General features: G+C 49.9%; 1 protein-coding gene across 5 annotated transcripts in view; it reads left to right on the top strand.

Annotated features, from left to right (window-relative positions):
• The window catches only part of NFASC (neurofascin), an 80,840-nt gene that overhangs the window by 21,595 nt on the left and 40,715 nt on the right, over positions 1-18,530 (top strand). For 4 of the 5 annotated variants that reach the window (XR_009275656.1, XM_058819481.1, XM_058819480.1 and 1 more), the window contains exons 5-18: positions 522-644; positions 1,461-1,631; positions 5,896-5,946; positions 10,197-10,308; positions 10,963-11,147; positions 11,706-11,837; positions 12,307-12,450; positions 13,278-13,389; positions 13,478-13,644; positions 14,457-14,604; positions 15,203-15,327; positions 16,155-16,190; positions 17,057-17,158; positions 17,829-18,026. Coding sequence is in view for 4 of the 5 variants with exons in the window: in XM_058819481.1 (XP_058675464.1) it covers positions 522-644; positions 1,461-1,631; positions 5,896-5,946; positions 10,197-10,308; positions 10,963-11,147; positions 11,706-11,837; positions 12,307-12,450; positions 13,278-13,389; positions 13,478-13,644; positions 14,457-14,604; positions 15,203-15,327; positions 16,155-16,190; positions 17,057-17,158; positions 17,829-18,026 (1,806 nt within the window). In the remaining variant the exon portion in view is untranslated. The remainder of the gene's footprint in view (positions 1-521; positions 645-1,460; positions 1,632-5,895; positions 5,947-10,196; positions 10,309-10,962; positions 11,148-11,705; positions 11,838-12,306; positions 12,451-13,277; positions 13,390-13,477; positions 13,645-14,456; positions 14,605-15,202; positions 15,328-16,154; positions 16,191-17,056; positions 17,159-17,828; positions 18,027-18,530) is intronic. The other variant, XM_058819482.1, reaches the window with a different exon arrangement.

Raw genomic sequence — 18,530 nt, 5'->3', positions numbered from 1 at the left:
TTTCAGGGATGGATTTCAGGGGTATGGATTTGAGGGCAGAGAATTGAGGATATGAATTCAAGGGTGCAGATTCCAGGGATGGATTTGAGGGTATGGATTTGGGGGGTTTGGATTCAGGGGTATGGATTTCAGGGATGGATTTGAGGGTGTGGAACTGAAGATACGAATTTAAGGGTATGGATTCCACAGATGGATTTGATGGATGAATTTAAAGGGATGGATTTCAGGGTATGGATTTGAATATAGGCTTGAGGACATGGATTTGAGGGGATGGAATTGAGGATATGAATTCAAGGGTATGGATTCCAGGGATGTATTTGAGGGTATGGATGTGGGGGGTTTGGATTTACGGGTATGGATTTGAGGGATGGATTTGGGGGCACAGATTTCAGGGGATGAATTCCAGGGAGTTTTGCACACACCCAGAAGAATTTTGCTCTGAAACCAGGCCGGATCCAGCGGGAATCACTCCTGAGGAATCCTTTCCTCCTTTCCTCGCTTTCCTTTTCTTCCCGTGGCAGAATCTCCACTGTGGCCCAAGGAAAAGGTGGATGTGATCGAGGTGGACGAGGGGGCCCCGCTGAGCCTGCAGTGCAATCCCCCACCCGGCCTCCCCGAGCCTGTCATCTTCTGGATGAGCAGCTGTGAGTTGGGAGCGCCTTTTCCACCTGGAACTCTGGGAATGGTGGCTCCATTACCTGTGGGATTTAAAATAACCATGGGTGGGGTTGTTGCTGATAGTTTGGGGTTGGTTCTATCAGTCTGGGGTTACTCCTGTTAGTTTAGGGCTGGTCCTGGTAGTTTAGAGTTCTTTCTGCTAGTTTAGGGTAATTTCTATTAGTTTAGGGCATTTTCTGCTACTTTAGCACTGGTCCTGATAGGACCAGGGTAATTTCTGCTTGATTGGGGTTGTTTCTGCTAGTTTAGGATCGTGGCTGATAGCTCAGGGTCATTGCTGGTAGTTTAGGGTAATTACTGCTAATTAAGGGCACTTTCTGCTAGTTTGGGGTTGTTGCTGGTGGTTTAGGGTTTTTTTCTGCTAACTTACGACACTTTCTGCTAGGTTGGGGTCCTGGCTGCTAGCTTAGGGTCATTGCTGGTAGTTTAGGGTAATTGCTGCTAATTAAAGGCACTTTCTGCTAATTTAGGGTTGTTATTATAATTTAGAGTTTTTCTCTGCTAACTTAGGACACTTCCTGCTAATTTAGGGTCGTTATTGTAATTTAGGGTCGTTACTGTAATTTAGGGGTTTTTTTTCTGCTAACTTTCTTGTAGTTTAGGGTCATAACCACTAATTTAGGGCACTTCCCGTTACTTTAGGGCAGCTTCTGTTAGTTTAGAGCCCTTCCTCCTGCTTCGGGCTCACCATCCCTACTCTCCACCTCACATGCCCCATTCCTTCGCCATTCCCGTTCTCCGTAAATCCCGCCTGGCCCTGAATTCCCTCCACTTTCCCGCAGCCATGGAGCCGATCCCGCAGGACAAGCGCGTGTCCCAAGGCCACAACGGGGACCTTTACTTCTCCAATGTGCTGGCGCAGGACGCGCTGACCGACTACAGCTGCAACGCCCGCTTCCACTTCACCCACACCATCCAGCAGAAGAACCCCTACACCCTCAAGGTCAAAACCAGTAAGTGGCTCACTGGGTGACCAGTTTGGGCTCCATCCCAAGGGGTTTTCTGGCCGGGAATCCAGTAACGGAAGAGCGGCTCCCGTGGTTTGGTTTGGGTGGGGTGAGGATGGGTTTGGGTGGTTTTGGGGTGGATGGGGAGGGAGGGGTTGTAGCTTCCTTGTTTTAGAGGTGGTTTGGTGTAGGAATCGCCAATTTTGTGTGTTTGGGGTAAAACTGGGAGTGTTTTGCAGATGTGGCATTCCCAATGTCTCCAGGCAAATGCAGGAATTGCCAATACCGTGTGTTTGGGCTAAAACAGGGGAGTGTTTTACCCCAAACTGTCTCCAGGAAAATGCAGGAATTGCCAATTCTGTGCATTTTGGGTAAAACTGGGAGTGTTTTGACAGAGATGTGGCATTCCCACTCTCTCCAGGGAAGCGTAAAATATCCAGAGGTAGCTTGAAGCAGGACTCACCAAATCCCGATGTTGAGATAAAACCGGGAGTGTTTCAGCACAGTTGGGCATTCCCACCACCTCCAGGAAAATGCAGAGATCACCAATTCCATGTGTTTGGGGTAAACTGGAGAGTGTTTCGCAAATGGGGCATTCCCACATTCCCACCACCTCCAGGGAAATCTTTGGTGCAGGAATCGCCAGTTCTGTGTGTTTGGGATAAAACAGGGAGTGTTTCAGCCAATATGGAGCGTTCCCATCATCTTCAGAGAAATGCAGGGATCACCAGTTCTGTGTGTTTGGGATAAATTGCAGAGTTTTGACACATCTGGAGCATTCCTATGTCTCCAGAGAAATGTAAAATATCCAGAGGTGATTTAGGGCAGGAATTGCCAATTCCGTGTGTTTGGGATAAACTGGAGAACGTTTCTGTATCATCAGGGAAATTCACCTCCAGGGAAGTGCAAAATGTCCAGAGGTAGCTTGGAGCAGGAATCTCCAATTCCACATCTTTGGGGTAAAACTGGGAGTGTTGCCACATTCCCACCAGGTTCAGGGAAATGTAAAATGTCCAGGGATATTTTGGGAAGGTGGAGTTGGCCATGGCTTGCTCCAGGGGATTGGAGGTGGAAAAACGAGTGTGGAATGTGGCTGTGGATATTCTGGGCCTCTTTTGCTCCAGGAAGTGCCTCCAGGAGGGTGGGGGCCTCTGGAATCTGGTGGGAACCTCTGAAATCCACTGTGACATTCGGGATGGGCGTCCCCAGGTGTCCCCACCGAGCACCGATGAGGGGACACCAGGGGCTTTCTCCAGAGCCTTTACATTGGTTCCACGCTATTCCAGGGCATATTTTCCTCCAGGAATGAGAATTCCTGAAGGAAAAGGAATTCCTGGTTCACTGGGGTGACTCTGGAAGAGGGAATGGGGGCAGTTTGAGGGACACAACGACCTTGAGCTGTCACAGGGTCTCAAGGTGACAAAATCCTCCATGAACATTGACCATCAGTGCGCAGGAGCTCCCACCCATTCCCAGCATTCCCAGGAAAATCCAACTGGGAGTTGCTGGCGGGTTTTTGGGAAGCACCAAGCGCTCCTGAGTGCTGGTGGGAGGAATTTAATTTGATTTCCCGGCAGCTTGAATGAACAGGAATGTGATGAGAGGGACCTGGGAGTGACGAGTTTTCCACCTTGGTGTAGCAGCTCCTCCTCGGTGCAAAGCTGGAGTAGGGAATCAGGGATTTAAATCTTTCCAACAGGTTCTTTCCCAGAATGTGGGCAGCTCATTCATTCCAGATATAATTTGTAAGTTTTGGATATTATTTGTGAATTCCAAATATTTGTTTGAAGAGCTGGGCAAAGAAAATCCTGGCGTTTATTTTTGGGAAAAATCCCAGCAAACAAAGATCTGTGGGGTTTGGAGCCTCCAAGGGCTCCACCCTGGTGATTTATCCAGCTCTGGAAGTGACCTGGATGAAATCCTGATGAATTTTCATGGATTTGAGCTCCCCTCAGGTGCCCCCACATCCCTTCACTCCCAGACCTTGGAAAATCAAATCCTTTTCTTCCAGTTTTCCTTTGGATAAAACTGTTGTAGGATCAGAGGCAAATTCTACCCCAGGAATCTCCTAGATTCCTTAAAAAATTTTTAACTGAGGCTTTAATTTCTAATTTAAAAAATTCTTTATCCATAAAGCGTTGGAAGGGGACAAGGTTGGATTTGTCCCAAGCTCTTGGATCATCTCAGCCTTAATTCTTGAGTTTCGGTCCTTCAAAGGGATTTTACAGCAGGTTGTCCTCTAAAAAAAATTATTATTATTATTATTATTATTATTATTATTATTATTATTATTATTATTATTATTATTATTATTATGTTACAGTAGCTTGTGCTTTTAAAACCTAATAATAATAATTAAAATAACAGTTATTATTATTATTATTATTTCATCTCCTCCTTGCCTTCCTACATCATTGTCCAGCTGTGTCCATCCCATGGGAAAAAGCAGCTGGAATATGGAATTTTTGTAGTCAAAAAACAGACAAAAAAACCCCATTTTCCCCTCCAAATTGCTCTGATTTTTGGGTTTTCCCAAAGATTCCAAAGAGTAAAACATTCCAAGGAAATATTTGCTCTACAATTCCCACACTTTTAGTTCTTCCCACCCCTTGGAGAGGGAAATCAGCCCCTTTTCCTGCTGCTCCTCCTGTGTTTGTCCTGGAAGGTGCCGCGCTCCGAGTGCTTTTGGATCCCTGCTCCGGCCTCTCCCATGCTTGCTGATTTCTGGGTCCTTGCCGATTTCTGGGATTTCTGGTGTTCCTTGCCCTGTCCTGTCCTTGCTGATTTTTGGGAATTCTTGTGTTCTCCACCCTCTCCCACGCTCGCTGATTTCTGGGAATTCTCATGTTCCCTGCCCTGTCCTGTCCTTGTCGATTTTTGGGAATTCCCCATGTCTCCATCCTGCCTGTTTTTTGGGAATTCTCCACGTCCCCCACCCTGGGTTTTTTTTGGGATGTCACCATGTCCCCTACCCTGTCCCATCTTGCTGGTTTTTGGGATGTCCCTATGTCCCTAATCCTGGCTGTTTTTTTGGGAATTCCCCATGTCACCATCCTGTCTGTTTTTTGGGATGTCCCAGTGTTCCCCACCCTGTCCCATTCTGGCTGTTTTTTGGGAATTCCTCATGTGTCCATGCTGGCTGCTTTTTTGGGATGTCCCCCATCCTCGCTGTTTTTTGGGCATTTCCATGTCCCCGTCCTTGTGGTTTTTGGGATGTCCCCATGTCCCCTGTCCTGGCCATTTTTTGGGAATTCCCCATGTCCCCATCCTGGCTGTTTTTTAGGCATTTCCACTTCTCCTGTCCTTGCTGGTTTTTCTGAATTCCTCATGTCCCCCATCCTGGCTATTTTTTGGGATGTCCCCGTGTCCCTCATCCTGGCTGTTTTTTGGGATGTCCCTCACCCTGGCTGTTTTTTGGGATGTCCCCGTGTCCCTCATCCTGGCTGTTTTTGGGGAATTCCTGTGTCCCTCACCCTGGCTGGTTTTTGGGATGTCCCCATGTCCCCCACCCTGGCTGTTTTTTGGGCATTTCCATGTCCCCATCCTTGTGGTTTTTGGGATGTCCCCATGTCCCCTGTCCTGGCCATTTTTTGGGAATTCCCCATGTCCCCATCCTGGCTGTTTCTCGGGATGTCCCACTGTTCCCCACCCTGTCCCATCCTTGCTGGGTTTTTTTGGGAATTCCCCATGTATCCATCCTGGCTGTTTTTTCAAATGTCACCATGTCCCCCATCCTGGCTGTTTTTAGGGAATTTCCTGTGTCCCTCACTCTGGCTGTTTTTTGGGATGTCCCCATGTCTCCCATTCTGGCTGTTTTTTGGGATGTCCCCATCCTGGCTGTTTTTTAGGAATTCCCATGTCCCCTTCCTTGCTGGTTTTTGAGATGTCCCTGTGTCTCTCTATCCTGGCTGTTTTTTGGGATGTCCCCATGTCCCCCATCCTGGCTGGTTTTTAGGCATTTCCATGTCTCCTGTCCTTGCTGGTTTTTCTGAATTCCTCATGTCCCCCATCCTGGCTATTTTTTGGGATGTCCCCGTGTCCCTCATCCTGGCTGTTTTTTGGGATGTCCCTCACCCTGGCTGTTTTTTTGGGATGTCCCCGTGTCCCTCATCCTGGCTGTTTTTGGGGAATTCCTGTGTCCCTCACCCTGGCTGTTTTTTGGTATGTCCCCATGTCCCCCACCCTGGCTGTTTTTTGGGAATTCCCATGTCCCCTTCCCGCGCTGTCCCCGCCTCCCCGGCGCTGCTCACGGTGTTTTGTTCAATTGCAGAGAAGTCCCATAACGAAACGTCCTTAGGAAATTCCCCCGCCATGTACCGCGGTGAGTCCACGCTGGCTTTGGGAGTCCCGGCTTAACCCAGTCCCGCCTAACCCCACTGACCCCATTCCCTGCCCGTGTCCTTCTGCTGTTGCCATGTCCCCATCGTGGCCTCAGCTTTGCCAAAATTTATCAGCATAAATCCACCCAAGCGACCACAAAACACCACAAATTTCCCCATTTCTGCTGAGCGGGGTTTAAGTGAGTTAAGCCCAGCTTGGGAGGTTTGGGGTTTGTAGGGTCTGCCCCATGTGGCTGAGCTGAGTTTGGTCTGCTCAGGATTTAAATGTCAGATCCTCATCCCTCTTTTCTGCGTCTCCAGAAGAACATTTCCATCAGGAATATTCCTGGGATTTCCAGCTGAACTCAGGCAGGGATTAAAATAGGGAAGAAAAAGAGGAATATTTGGGTTTTCCTGAAATCTGGGTGATTCCTGTGCAGAGAGGTTGGACATGAGCTGCATGCTTCCACAGCTTCCTGCCCTTTGTTGGGACAGGAAATTCCCTCTGGATTCTGTGCCTGGTGGGAGAATCCTATCCCAAAATCCTAAATTTGGGCAGGGAATTCCCTCCAGATTCTGTGCCTGGTGGGAGAATCCCATCCCAAATTCCTAAATCTGGGCATGGAATTCCCTCCAGATTCTGCATCTGTTGGGAGAATCCCATCCCAAAATCTTAAATTTGGGCAGGGAATTCCCTCTGGATTCTGTGCATGTTGGGAGAAGCTCATCCCAAAATCCTAAATATGGTTAGGGAATTCCCTCCGGATTCTATGCCTGGTGGGAGAATCCCATCCCAAATTCCTAAATCTGGGCAGGGAATTCCCTCTGGATTCTGCCCCTTCTGGGAGAAGCTCATCCCAAAATCCTAAATGGTGCTTCAGGCACGAAAACCCCAGGGTGGCTGCCCTGGGAATGGGTTGGAATTGTCAGGGATGTGTTGGGATGACAAGGGCAGCTGTGAGGGATTTCAGGGAGTGGGAGACGGCGCACATTTGGAAATCCTGGGAATGTCACCACCTCTCCAAAGCCCCCACAGATTCCAACTGCTCCCAGATCCCAGATAGGATTCACTTCCTGCCCTTCCTGCTGCTTTTGGGGCCAGGGTTGTGTGGGGTCAGCTCTGGGAATGTCCCTTATTGTCCCCACCGTGTCCTGGAGTGAAATCCCTGTGGAGCCAGAGCTTCCTCAGGGCCTGGCACAGCCCAGAGCACAATTCCCATCCCACAGGGACTTTTGGGGACAAAGAGGGCGTTGCCAGCTAGGAGAGCTGGAGAAGAGCGGGATGTGCCAGGCCAGGGCATGGAAAAGGGAATTGGGATCCTGGCATCGGGAGCAGGATGGTTTGGAGGGAGCTGAGGAGCCGGGAAAGGCTCAGCAGCAGAATTGGCCTGGGAGGAAATGCTGGAATGGGCTGAAATATTTGGAAAAATGGCTGGGAAAAGGGATTGGCAGCAAAACCAGCTCTGGTGGGAGTGGCATCAACCACCTGGAAGGGAGATAGGACAAGGACAAAGAGAATTCCAGTGAAGAGCTTTCCTGGGCTTCCGGATTTCCCACTGGATATCTTTGTTAGGGAAAAGGGGTCTTGAGAGTGGCTCCATCAGGAAAATGGGATTTTATCCACACAATCCCATTCTGTCCCTCATTTCATGGCTGCACAGGTGAAACTTCCTGCTCTTTGTGTTGTAACATTCCCTGGAAAACTTCCTGGCCCCAGAGGATTCAGATCCCCCTCTCCCACCCCTGTGCAGACCTGGACTCCAACCCAGGCCTTAATTAACTCAATAATTAATGAGCTGGGGGTAACAATTCTTCCCCTCAGTCATTTTCCTGTGGCTGCCCTAGTGCTCCTCCTGGAATGACCTGGCTGGGAATTCTGGAGCTTTGGGATGCGAATCCCAAGGATTTGGGGTGCTGGGGGGATCTGGGGCTCTTGGCTGTTCTTCCTTGGGGTGCAGATCCCCGTGATCCTGGCTCAGCTCCAGAGGAAGTTGGAAAAGGGGTCTGGAAGGCTGGGAATCCCATTCCCAGGATGTTCCTGAGCTTGGGAATGTGGGGTCTGCTGGTGGGGATGTGAGCACGAGAGATTTGTGGGACACTTGTCCCAAATTCCTCTGCAGGGCCAGGATAACCACAGGAAGTGTCACCCACCCCTTGTCCCCAGGACTTGGAGTGATGATTCCCAGAATTCTGTGGACAATTATCAGGGAAAAACAATCCAAAAGGATAAATGGAGCGTTTCATTTCCCAGCAGAATTTCCCACTTTTTTACCCTTTTCAATGGAATTAAAACCTTGTTTTGTTCCTTTTCCTTTCTTTTTTTTTTTTTTTTTGGCAAACCTGAGGCTGTTTGAGCCTGTGCTGGGGCTGAGCAGCTGGGATGTGTTGGGATGAGCACATCCTTGGAAAACAGAGCTGATGGAGGAATTTTAGAGGGGAAAGGGGCAGCTCTGGGATGGGAATCAGATGTTTCTGGGAAGATCCCAATTCACAGCAAAGTTTGGGAGCAGAGTCAATTTTTAAGCTGAAATAAACAGCCCCAAAAAAAAAACAAAAAACAGGATTTGTTTTTCCAGCTTGGATCCCTCCAGAGGGATGAGGGAAACCTTGACATTTCCAGCTGGAACTTCCACATGCTCAGAACCTTAGGTTCTGAGGGAATTTCTGGCTGCTCCCTGTTAGAAACAGCAAAAGATTTATTATTTATTAATTATTATTTATTATTTATTAATAGTGCTGTGCTGAGGCAAAAATCAGGGTTTTTTCCATGCTGTCCTTAGGTTCATTAAAGCCAGGAGTGTACTAATTAATCCCCCTGATTTTTAATTGCCGTCATTAACACAGGCTTGTAAAATCCAGCTTGCTCCACTTAGCGCTTCCAGTTATCCCACAGGATCCAGAGTGGGAATAAATCCTGATCAAAGCCAATCTTGGCTGATAAAATAATTAATTCCCATTTTCTGATTTGGCGGGAGAAGCTCCCGGTTGTGGTGGAGGTTTGGGAGCTCTGCCCCGGGATGGGTCGAGCTGATTTCACCAGGAATGGGACTAAACCAGGAGCAGGGATGCAGACAGATCTGGAGAAGTTGGATTTTTGGGGTAAAGTTGGGATTTTCCTGCCCTGGTAATCCATTAATCCATAATTGACTAACCGGGAGCGCACGCGGAGCCCGTGGGAGCGGCGGGATGTGGACATGGAGCCAATTCCAAACATTCCATGGATGAATCCTGGGGTTGGGTTTTCCTTCCCTAAGGTGGGAATTTCAGGAAGAGCCCCCATCCTCACTCCCCTCCTCCTTCCCCTGACACAGCTCTGGAAGTTTCCCAAAATTCCCAAAATCCTCCCTCTCACTGAGCCAAGGAAATTTTGGTCTGTCCCCATGGATCACTCCAGGATTTTTTGTGTCCCTGTTCTGATCCCATCCCATCCCTTTCCTAATCCCATCATTTCCATCCCTGCTATTGCTGCTTTCCCGCCCATCTCATCTGTTTTGTCCTCACTGATCCAGATCTAGGTCAATCATTCCACTCCTTAATGGAATTTTTTCCATGAATAATTAATTTTTTCCCTCTGCACAGAAGCCTTCACTGTGTGTGGATCCATAGGGAATTGTCTCGTGTCTTCCCTTTGTGTTTTTTCCCATTAAACTTCCCTGTCCAGCCCTAAATGGGTCATTTTGGTGGCTGAGCTGTCCCTTTCCAAGGGGAACCATCCTTCCAGGCCTCCAGGAAAGCTGGAAAACCTCCTTGATGCTGCTGGAGCCTTGGGAATGCTCTGCATCCTGGAGAATTCTGTGGAAAAGCAGCTCTGGGTCTGAATAAACCCTTTCCGTGCCCCTTTTTCCTCCTGTCCTTCGTTATATGTTACATCCATCAATATTCCCCAATTCCATCTGATTCCAGTCCATTTTCCAGAGGCAGGGAAGGGCAGGAAAAGCAGGAACTGATGGAATGGGGACCATCCCCAGCGCTCAGTCCCCTCTGCTGCTCCTTCTCTCCCCTGCCTCCCAAACTTCCTCTCTCTCCCCTTCTTTTTCCCAATACCAAATTCACTTGGAGCTCTCCTTCCCTTTCCAGGCACATTCCTGGGTGAGTTCAGGCCGGGGAGGTGACGCCTTCCATGAATTCCCGGAGACTTTTAAAAGACCTGTGTTCTGTTTTCTTTTTTCTTTTTTCTTTTTTCTTTTTTTTTTTTTTTTTTTGTTTTATTTTTGGTTTTGTTTCGTTTTTCCTTCTCTCCCACTGATTCCAGCCCGAGGGATCTCAGAAACCACTCCCAGCTTCATGTATCCCTATGGAACTTCCAGCAGCCAGATGGTGCTCCGAGGGGTGGATCTCCTGCTGGAATGCATCGCCTCCGGAGTGTATGTACCATGGAGAGGGTGATTCCCAGCAATTCCCAGCAGGATCAGCACAAGGAATCACCCCTGGATTGGGAAAAAGGAATCATCCCCTCCTTTTAGCTGCTAACAATGCTCCCATAACCTGCTCGATGAGCAAACGGAAATGCTGAGGTTTCCAGGTGTCTTCAGATCCTTGTCCAAGGATAATTCCTCACTGGTTTGCCCTAAAATTTGGGAATTTCCTGTGAGTTCCTCACCACACTGTGGGGGAGGACATTTGTGTCCCCCAGAATTGTCCTGGGCTCATGGTCCTGCCCACACCATCACACTATGGTCAGGGATGGGCTTTGAGGTTCCTTCCACCCCAAACCATTCCAGAATTTCACGATCCTGCATTCCCAGGAGGATCAGGAGGAGAACACCTTTCCTGACCTGCTGGAAATGCTCAGGGCCGTGGTTTAGGGGTGATGGTGGGAAGGAGGGTGATGGTGGGAAGGAGGGTGATGGAAAGGGTGATGGGAATAAGGGTGGCCCACCAGTTAGATCAGACCTTCCCCCTGGCTTTTGGTGGTTCCCAGGATGGGAATTTCACTGTTATTTAGGAATCATAACTCTTTACTTGGGAGTCATTCCCTGGCCTTTGGAAAAGCTCTGATCTGCTCCCCCTCTCCTCAGACCAGCGCCGGACATCATGTGGTACAAGAAAGGCGGGGAGCTCCCGGTGGGTAAAACCAAGCTGGAGAACTTCAACAAGGCCCTGCGCATCTCCAACGTGTCCGAGGAGGACTCCGGGGAATATTTCTGCCTGGCCTCCAACAAGATGGGCAGCATCCGCCACACCATCTCCGTGAGAGTGAAGGGTACGTCACCTTTACCTTCCCTCTTCGGGTCCCGGCCGCCTGGAGCCAGGAGGGGACGTTCATGGAATGCTGGGAGGGACAGCGAGGGCTTTCCCTGGGGATGGGTCCATGTTCTTCAGGGAATCATGGAATGGGTTGGGTTGGAAGGACGTCAGAGATCGCCCAGTTCCGGGACACGTTCCATGGTCCCATGTTTCTCCAAGCGCCATCCAACCTGGCCTTGGGCACTTCCAGGGATGGAGCAGCCACAGCTTCTGTGGGAATTCCATCCCAGCCCATCCTCACCCTGATTCCATCCCAATAACCCATCTAAATCTTCCCTTTTTTGAATTAAATCTTGTCCAAATGGCCCCAAAAGCGGGAGGGGATGGGAACCCTCTGACAGGAGTGATGGTGGGTTTGTGTGGCAGAGGAGAGGAAAGGGGTCTCTCCTCCTTCACCGAATCCTGGGAAACCCACTCAGTTTTTCCATCACCTTCCTCCCCCAGGGAGTGTTGGAGGGGGGAACTCGGGGTGGTGCTGCTGTCCCTGTGTCACCGGGGCGGGACTGTTTTCCAGCTGCTCCCTACTGGCTGGATGAGCCGGAGAACCTGATCCTGGCCCCCGGTGAGGATGGCAGGCTTGTGTGCCGGGCCAATGGCAACCCCAAACCGTCCATCCAGTGGCTGGTGAATGGAGAGCCCATCGAATGTGAGTGTGGGAGAGACTGGGCCTCCTTCTCCAAAATCCCTGCCAAAATCCCAGCCCAAAATCCCAGCCAAGGGTATCCTGGCTGAGCACTAGCCAGAGTGGCTTCCTCCTCCAAAATCTCAGCCAAAATCCCACCAAATTCCCAGCAAAAATCACACAAAAATCCCAGCCAAGAATCTCATGGCTGAGCATGAGCCAGAGTTGCCTCCTTTTCCAAAATTCCAGCCCAAGTCCCAGTCAATGATCTCCTGGCTGAGCATGAGCCAGAGCTGCTGGTGGGGTCCAACACCCACGTGAACCCCCAGCTCGTCTGGGATGGTCCCAGTTCACCCAGTGGCTCCCAGTTGTGTCTGTGGAGCTCACACACCATCACCGGTTTGAACTGGGCTGAGCTGGGAGGACGCTCCATGACATTATGGGGTGGATTTTCATTTGGAACGGAATTAAAGGAGCTGTCCTTGTTTTGAAGCGTCTCCCCCCAACCCGAGCCGGGAGGTGGCCGGGGACACCATCGTGTTCCGGGACACGCAGATCGGCAGCAGCGCCGTGTACCAGTGCAACGCGTCCAACGAGCACGGCTACCTGCTGGCCAATGCCTTCGTCAGCGTGCTGGGTGAGTCTGCGGCAAGGGGAGCTCCCAAAACTCAAATTTCCACAGAATCTGAGGTTGGAAAGGACCTTAAAGCTCAGCTCAAATCTCATCTAGAAAGGGTGGATGTGGCTCTTAATGCCAAGGATGGCTTCATAGGTTGGTTTCATAGGTTGGGTCATAGGTTTGTTTTGATGATCGTAAAGGTCTTTTCCAATCTTGCTGGAAACCTTTTCCGACCTTTTCCCAACTGGTTGATTCTGGGATTCATCTAAAATTCCACCCTCTTGGAAGGGCAGGGCATGGAATCTTCCACTGTCCCAGGGGGCTCCAAGCCCTATCCTACCTGGCTTTGGACTTCCAGGAATCCAGGGGCGGCCATGACTTCTCTGGGAATTCCATCCCAGCCACTCCTCACCCTCCCAGCCAGGAATTTCCTCCCAATGTCCCACAAAAACTCTCCTATTTTGGTTTAAAATCATTCCCCTTTATCCCATTACCATATTCCCATGTAAAAGTCACTCTCCCTGGCTTTTCCAAGCCCTCTTTTCCCTGCCAAAGTTTTCCGTGAGTTTTCCCCTTTGCTGCTCTGAGGGAAGGCACAAAGGCACCCGGGTTTTGGAGCAAGAATCCATTAGCATGGATTCAAACCAGGCAAAGGCTGGGCAAATCCAGGGATGAAAGTCACAAAACGAGGCTGGAAGGAGAGGTGAGGTGGAATGGAGAAGCTCTACTAGGTTTTGAAAGTGCCAGTAGGAAAAGTGAACCAAAACAACAGGGAAAAGGCTGGAAAAGAGCAGCAGAATCCATTTTTCCTCCTTCTCCATGGCTGGAATTTTGGTGCTTGGCAGATGTTCCCCCCCGGATCTTGGGCCCCCGGAACCAGCTGATCAGGGTGATCCAAAACAACAGGACGCGCCTGGATTGTCCCTTTTTCGGGTCCCCCATCCCCACCCTGCGCTGGTAAGAGCCGGATCCCATCCTGAGGGGTGGGAAAGGGGGGGTTTCCTGCTTTTCCTTCCCTTCCAACAGCACTTTGTGGTGTTGGGAGGTTTAAGGACGGCCAGGGGAACACGCTGGATGGAGGCAACTACAAAGCCTACGAGAACGGGAGCTTGGAGATGTTCATGGCTCGGAAGGAGGACCAGGGACTCTACACCTGTGTGGCCACCAACATCCTGGGGAAAGCTGAGGCCCAGGTCCGCCTGGAGGTCAAAGGTAGGGGCATGGAGGTGCCAAAATCTTGGATCTTCTGGGAGTTGCATCAGGAATAACCCTTGAGGTGAAGGGGGGTTGGTTGTGGCTGATCTGATCTTCCAGCAGGTCCAGGCTGGGAGCTTTGAAATGGTGGAGATTCCATTTTAATGTTGAGAAAAGCCAAGGCTGGGGTTGGTGGGAGGGTTTGGGTTGGGTGTCAGGCTGGGAGATGCCACCAGCAACGTCAACACTGACCCCAAGTGTTCCTCAGGGTTAGCTGAGGACAATAAAACATTTTTGGAATTGTTTTTACCCCACTCAGCAAATCTGGCTACTGACTCCAAAAAATGGGGTTTTTTTTAAAAGCTCAGCACAAATTAATGACTTGTTAAATTAATTTATTTGTTCAAAGCTGGACAAACACCCCAGCTGTGCTTGTCCTCCCCTGCTCTCTGTTGAGTCCCTGAGCCAACCCCCACGGTTTTGGGACATGACCCTTTGTGACTTCCTGCAGACCCCACCAGGATCATGAGGGGACCTGAGGAGTTTGGGACATAACCCTTGACCCCGTGAAGACCCCACCAAAGTTGTGAGGGAACCTGAGGGGTCTGGGGTGTGACCCTTTGTTTGTGACCCCGTGCAGACCCTCGCAAAGGTTGTGAGGGAACTTGAGGAGTTTGGGACTTAACCCTTGACCCTGTACAGACCCCACAGCATCACAGGAGGACACAAGAAGCTTGGCAGATTGCCCCTGATTTCATGCAGACCCCACAGGGATCCTGAGGGGTCCTGAGGAGTTTGGAACGTGTCCCTTTGTTTGTGACCCCACGCAGACCCCACCAGGATCGTGAGGGGCCCCGAGGACCAGGTGGTGACGAAGGGCACCATGCTCCGGCTCCACTGCCGCGTCAGGCACGACCCCACGCTGCGGCTCATGGTCAGCTGGCTCAAGGACGATGCCCCCCTGTACCTGGGGAACAGGTCTGTGCCCAAAAACTCCATGGATTTCTCTCCCAGAATTGTTGGGTTTTTAGCAGAACATTCCAGGTGTCCCCAGGGATAAATATTGAGCTCCCACCTAAGCAACATTTGATGTTTTTGACACTTTTAATCTCATTGGCTCCCTCCAGCAATTCCAGCTGATTTATCAGTAAATCCAGACTTTGCTGTGGGTTTTATTCCCGGATATTTCAGGACATCTTGATAAAACCTGGGAGTTCATAACGAGCCACTCCAGAATTAATGTTTCTCTGCTGCGGCTGGCACAGCTCTCATTTCCTTTCTGTACCTGACTCCTGTTTCTTGTGAGGCAAGATCTGATCCCAGGGCACGAGCCCAGGGCTGGCTGTTGTCCTAAAAATGTGATTATTCCCCAGATACGCCCCAGGGCGCGTGATTCCTTAGGAAATGAGCTGTCCCAGAATAACCCAGCACATCCTCAGCTGATGCAACCTCCAGACCAGAGATGCTCTCCTGCTCTGGTTGGGTTTCCAGCTGGATTTTGTCAGGGAGCATCCAGCCTTCAACACTGCTTCCTAAATATGTTGGGGCAGAATTCTGGGATGTTGTTTCTTTGAAGGATGAAGAAGGAAGAGGATGGTCTGATGATCTATGGAGTGACTGAGAAGGACCAGGGCGATTACACGTGTGTGGCCAACACAGAGCTGGACAAGGACTTGGCCAAGGCCTATCTCACCGTGCTGGGTAAAGCCCCCCTGACCCCACAGCTGAGTGCTTGGCTTTGAACAGGACACCCCAACCTCGAGGTCAGGCTGGAAGGGGGATCTGGGCTACAAGATTGTCCCCTGGATGCTCAGGGAGGTGCTAGCAGAGCAGGGGTTCCATTGTCACAGGATTTGCTGCCTCATCCATGATGATGGCACTGAAATGCTGCAAAAAACTTGGGATTTGAGGGCAAAAATTAAACAGGAATTGTGGCACACAGCCCAAAATATCCCCAGGTGTATGCTGAAGATCCATGAGAAAAGTCCCAAATTTGGGGGTGAATTTAGTGGGGTGTTGGGGTGCTGAGGAATGGGATTGGGGCTGAGCCAGCTGCTCCTGGCCCTGTGTCCCCTCTGCGTGTCCCCTTTGTGTGTCCCCTTTACAGCACAGGGAGGGACAAACTTCACCCCATTCCCTATTTGTGCCACTGCAATCTCTGCTTGGCAAACAGGGATTTATCATCCCCTGGCCACCTCAGATTCCCGGGAATGCCACAACCTGCCAGTGCCCCGTCCACAGCTGGAACAGGAATCCCAAATAACCCCAAATAATTCCCCTGGGGTTGATTTATTTCCCCTCCTTTCCCCTAATGGCTCATTAACCCCACACCAAACTGATATTTCCCTTTTGCTGCCAACTATGAGTGTGGGTAATGCATGGAGGTCTCTGGGGGAAGGACATTCCTGCTCTGCTTCCCAAACTGGATCAAACCCCACTGAAATCTGCAACTTTATGTTTGCCAGGTGCTCCTTTGGCCACCCAAGCTTAAACTAACCCGGTTTAACAAGCACTGTCTTACCTTGCAGCCATCCCCGCTAATCGGTTGAGAGATTTACCCAAAGGTAATCGCCACTAATTCCTCACCTTCCTTTTATTTCCCACCTTGGTTTTGGTTTTCCGTCATCAGTAACTCCGATAGAAATGGGTGGCAACTGGAAAAACTGGGGGATGATGCTTCCAGGTTGAAGGAGCTGGAGCTCCAAGCCCTTGCCAAGCTGTCCTTGAAGAAGTTGATGCTTCCAGGTTGTCCTTGAAGGAGCTGGAGCTCCAAGTCCTGCCCAAGCTGTCCTCAAAGCAGCTGATTTTTCCAAGCTCCATCCAAATTGTCCTTAAAAACCCAACCAGATGGGTGGAAAGCTCCTGTTCCACCACATTTTGTGTTTCAAAGTGGTAGTTCTGAGTGCAGGAATCACTTCACCTGTGTTTGAAAATCCTGATGGAAAAAAACCCAGAAATGCATGGAATTCCCTAATTTTTACCTGGAATTTATTCCTGTTGTTGCATGAGCTGGTCCTTGTGATCACATTCAAAGAAAAGGCAGATTTCTATCAAATTTATATTTCCACTAAGGTTTTGTGTCCTTTTTCTGCTGTTCATTTGCATTTCTCTGCGTAAGGTCACAAATCCCCCTAAACCAGCACACGGTGCTTTCCCCACCATTTTTTTGGGGAGAAGGCAGGATTTTTCCTGGGAAAGGAAGATTTTTCCAGGGAAATGAAGATTTTCCCTGGGAAAGGCAAGATTTCCAGACAAGACACTGTCAGAAATGACCACATTTATATTTTAAAAATCACTCCAGTCCCCTAAAGAGCTGCAGGATGTGGATTGTGCCCTGGAGGGCGTCCTGCCCACGGGGCTGGGAGAGGTGATGGGAACTGGGACTCGCTCCTGGGACAATTCCAGCCTCCCATTTATCCCATTCCAACAGCACGACCTGACCAGCCCCGGGACTTGGAGCTGACGGATCTGGCTGAGAGGAGCGTGCGGCTGACGTGGATCCCTGGCGATGACAACAACAGCCCCATCACAGGTCTGTCCCCAAAATCCCTGTGATGGAAAATCCCTTCCCATCCAAACCCTTCATTTCAGAACCCAGGAAATTCCTCTGGCTGCCCTGGCGTCCCAAGACCCCTGTGCCTTTGATCTTGACCCATGGAAATAATTCCCAACCTTCTGTGCAGATTTACAAGCCACAAAAGTTTAAGTAGAATGATAGTAAATTTATCACAGGGCGAAAAATAGATTTTTGACGTTTATAGAATGGGGGCTCAGGGTGCCAAGATGGAGGAATTTGGGCGTGCCTTGTCCTTTTTCCTTCTTTTTGCTAGCCTCCATCTTCTGGGTGATGTTGGCACTTTTAGATTGGTTTGGAATAGAAACTCACTGTCTAACATAGGTGATAGGTATTGGGAAGTTATGGTAAATAACACATTATTTACCATAACTTTGTACTAAAAACAGGTAGTTTTTAGTATAAAAAGATAACACCACCTCTGAGGTAGAGTGGTGTTATCTCCTGACCTCATCAGGCCAGGAGAAAGAATTTTATAGATAAGAAACCATAAACAGCCTTGAGAATGAGAACTGAGGAGTTCTCCTTCAACCTCCAGGCTGGGAAAAGAGACTTTGTAACACATCTCAGGGTCACTCTGACCAGCAGAGATTCCAAGACTTCACCCACCTCTCCCTGCTCTTCCCAGGCTACATCGTGCAGTTCGAGGAGGATCGCTTCCAGCCCGGAGTGTGGCACGACCACTCCAGGTACCCTGGGAGCGTCAACTCGGTCGTGCTGAGCCTGTCGCCGTACGTGAATTACCAATTCCGGGTGATCGCCGTCAACGACGTGGGCAGCAGTGTGCCCAGCGCGCCCTCCGAGCGCTACCAGACCAACGGGGCACGTGAGTTTTGCCCAGGGTTTGTTTTTTTTTGGGGCCTTGGAATCCACCCCTCTCCATGGAGGCTCCTCCCTCCATGCCAGGAATAGATTGGCAAGGGCAGCGTGGGGAATTTTCCGTGTGGAATTCTTGAGCATGAGGGTGGTGTCCTTCCGGGGCAGCAAAACGCAGAGGTTTATGCAAAAGTCAGTCATTTGTTCTAGAAAAACGTGGCTTTTATTCTTTTCCCTAAAAGGAAGATTCCTAAAGGAATCTTTCCAGTCCTTTCAGACTACAGGAAACTTGGAAATCTGTAGGAAAATCAGACTCGAGTGCAAATACTGTTAATTATTGGCTGCTGTTAAAGTTGGTTGATGCTGTGGGGGTGGCGAGGCCCTGGATCCCTGGAAGCATCCAAGGCCAGGTTTGATGGGGCTTGGAGCAGCCTGGGATAGGGAAAGGTGGAACTGGGTGATTTTAAGATCCCTTCCCACCCAAATTCCACAACAAAAGACCAAAACAACCTCC

This window comes from Ammospiza caudacuta, chromosome 24 (assembly GCF_027887145.1).
Source record: "Ammospiza caudacuta isolate bAmmCau1 chromosome 24, bAmmCau1.pri, whole genome shotgun sequence".
In the NCBI taxonomy this organism is placed as follows: domain Eukaryota; kingdom Metazoa; phylum Chordata; class Aves; order Passeriformes; family Passerellidae; genus Ammospiza; species Ammospiza caudacuta.
This window is presented reverse-complemented; position numbering and strand designations above follow the sequence as displayed.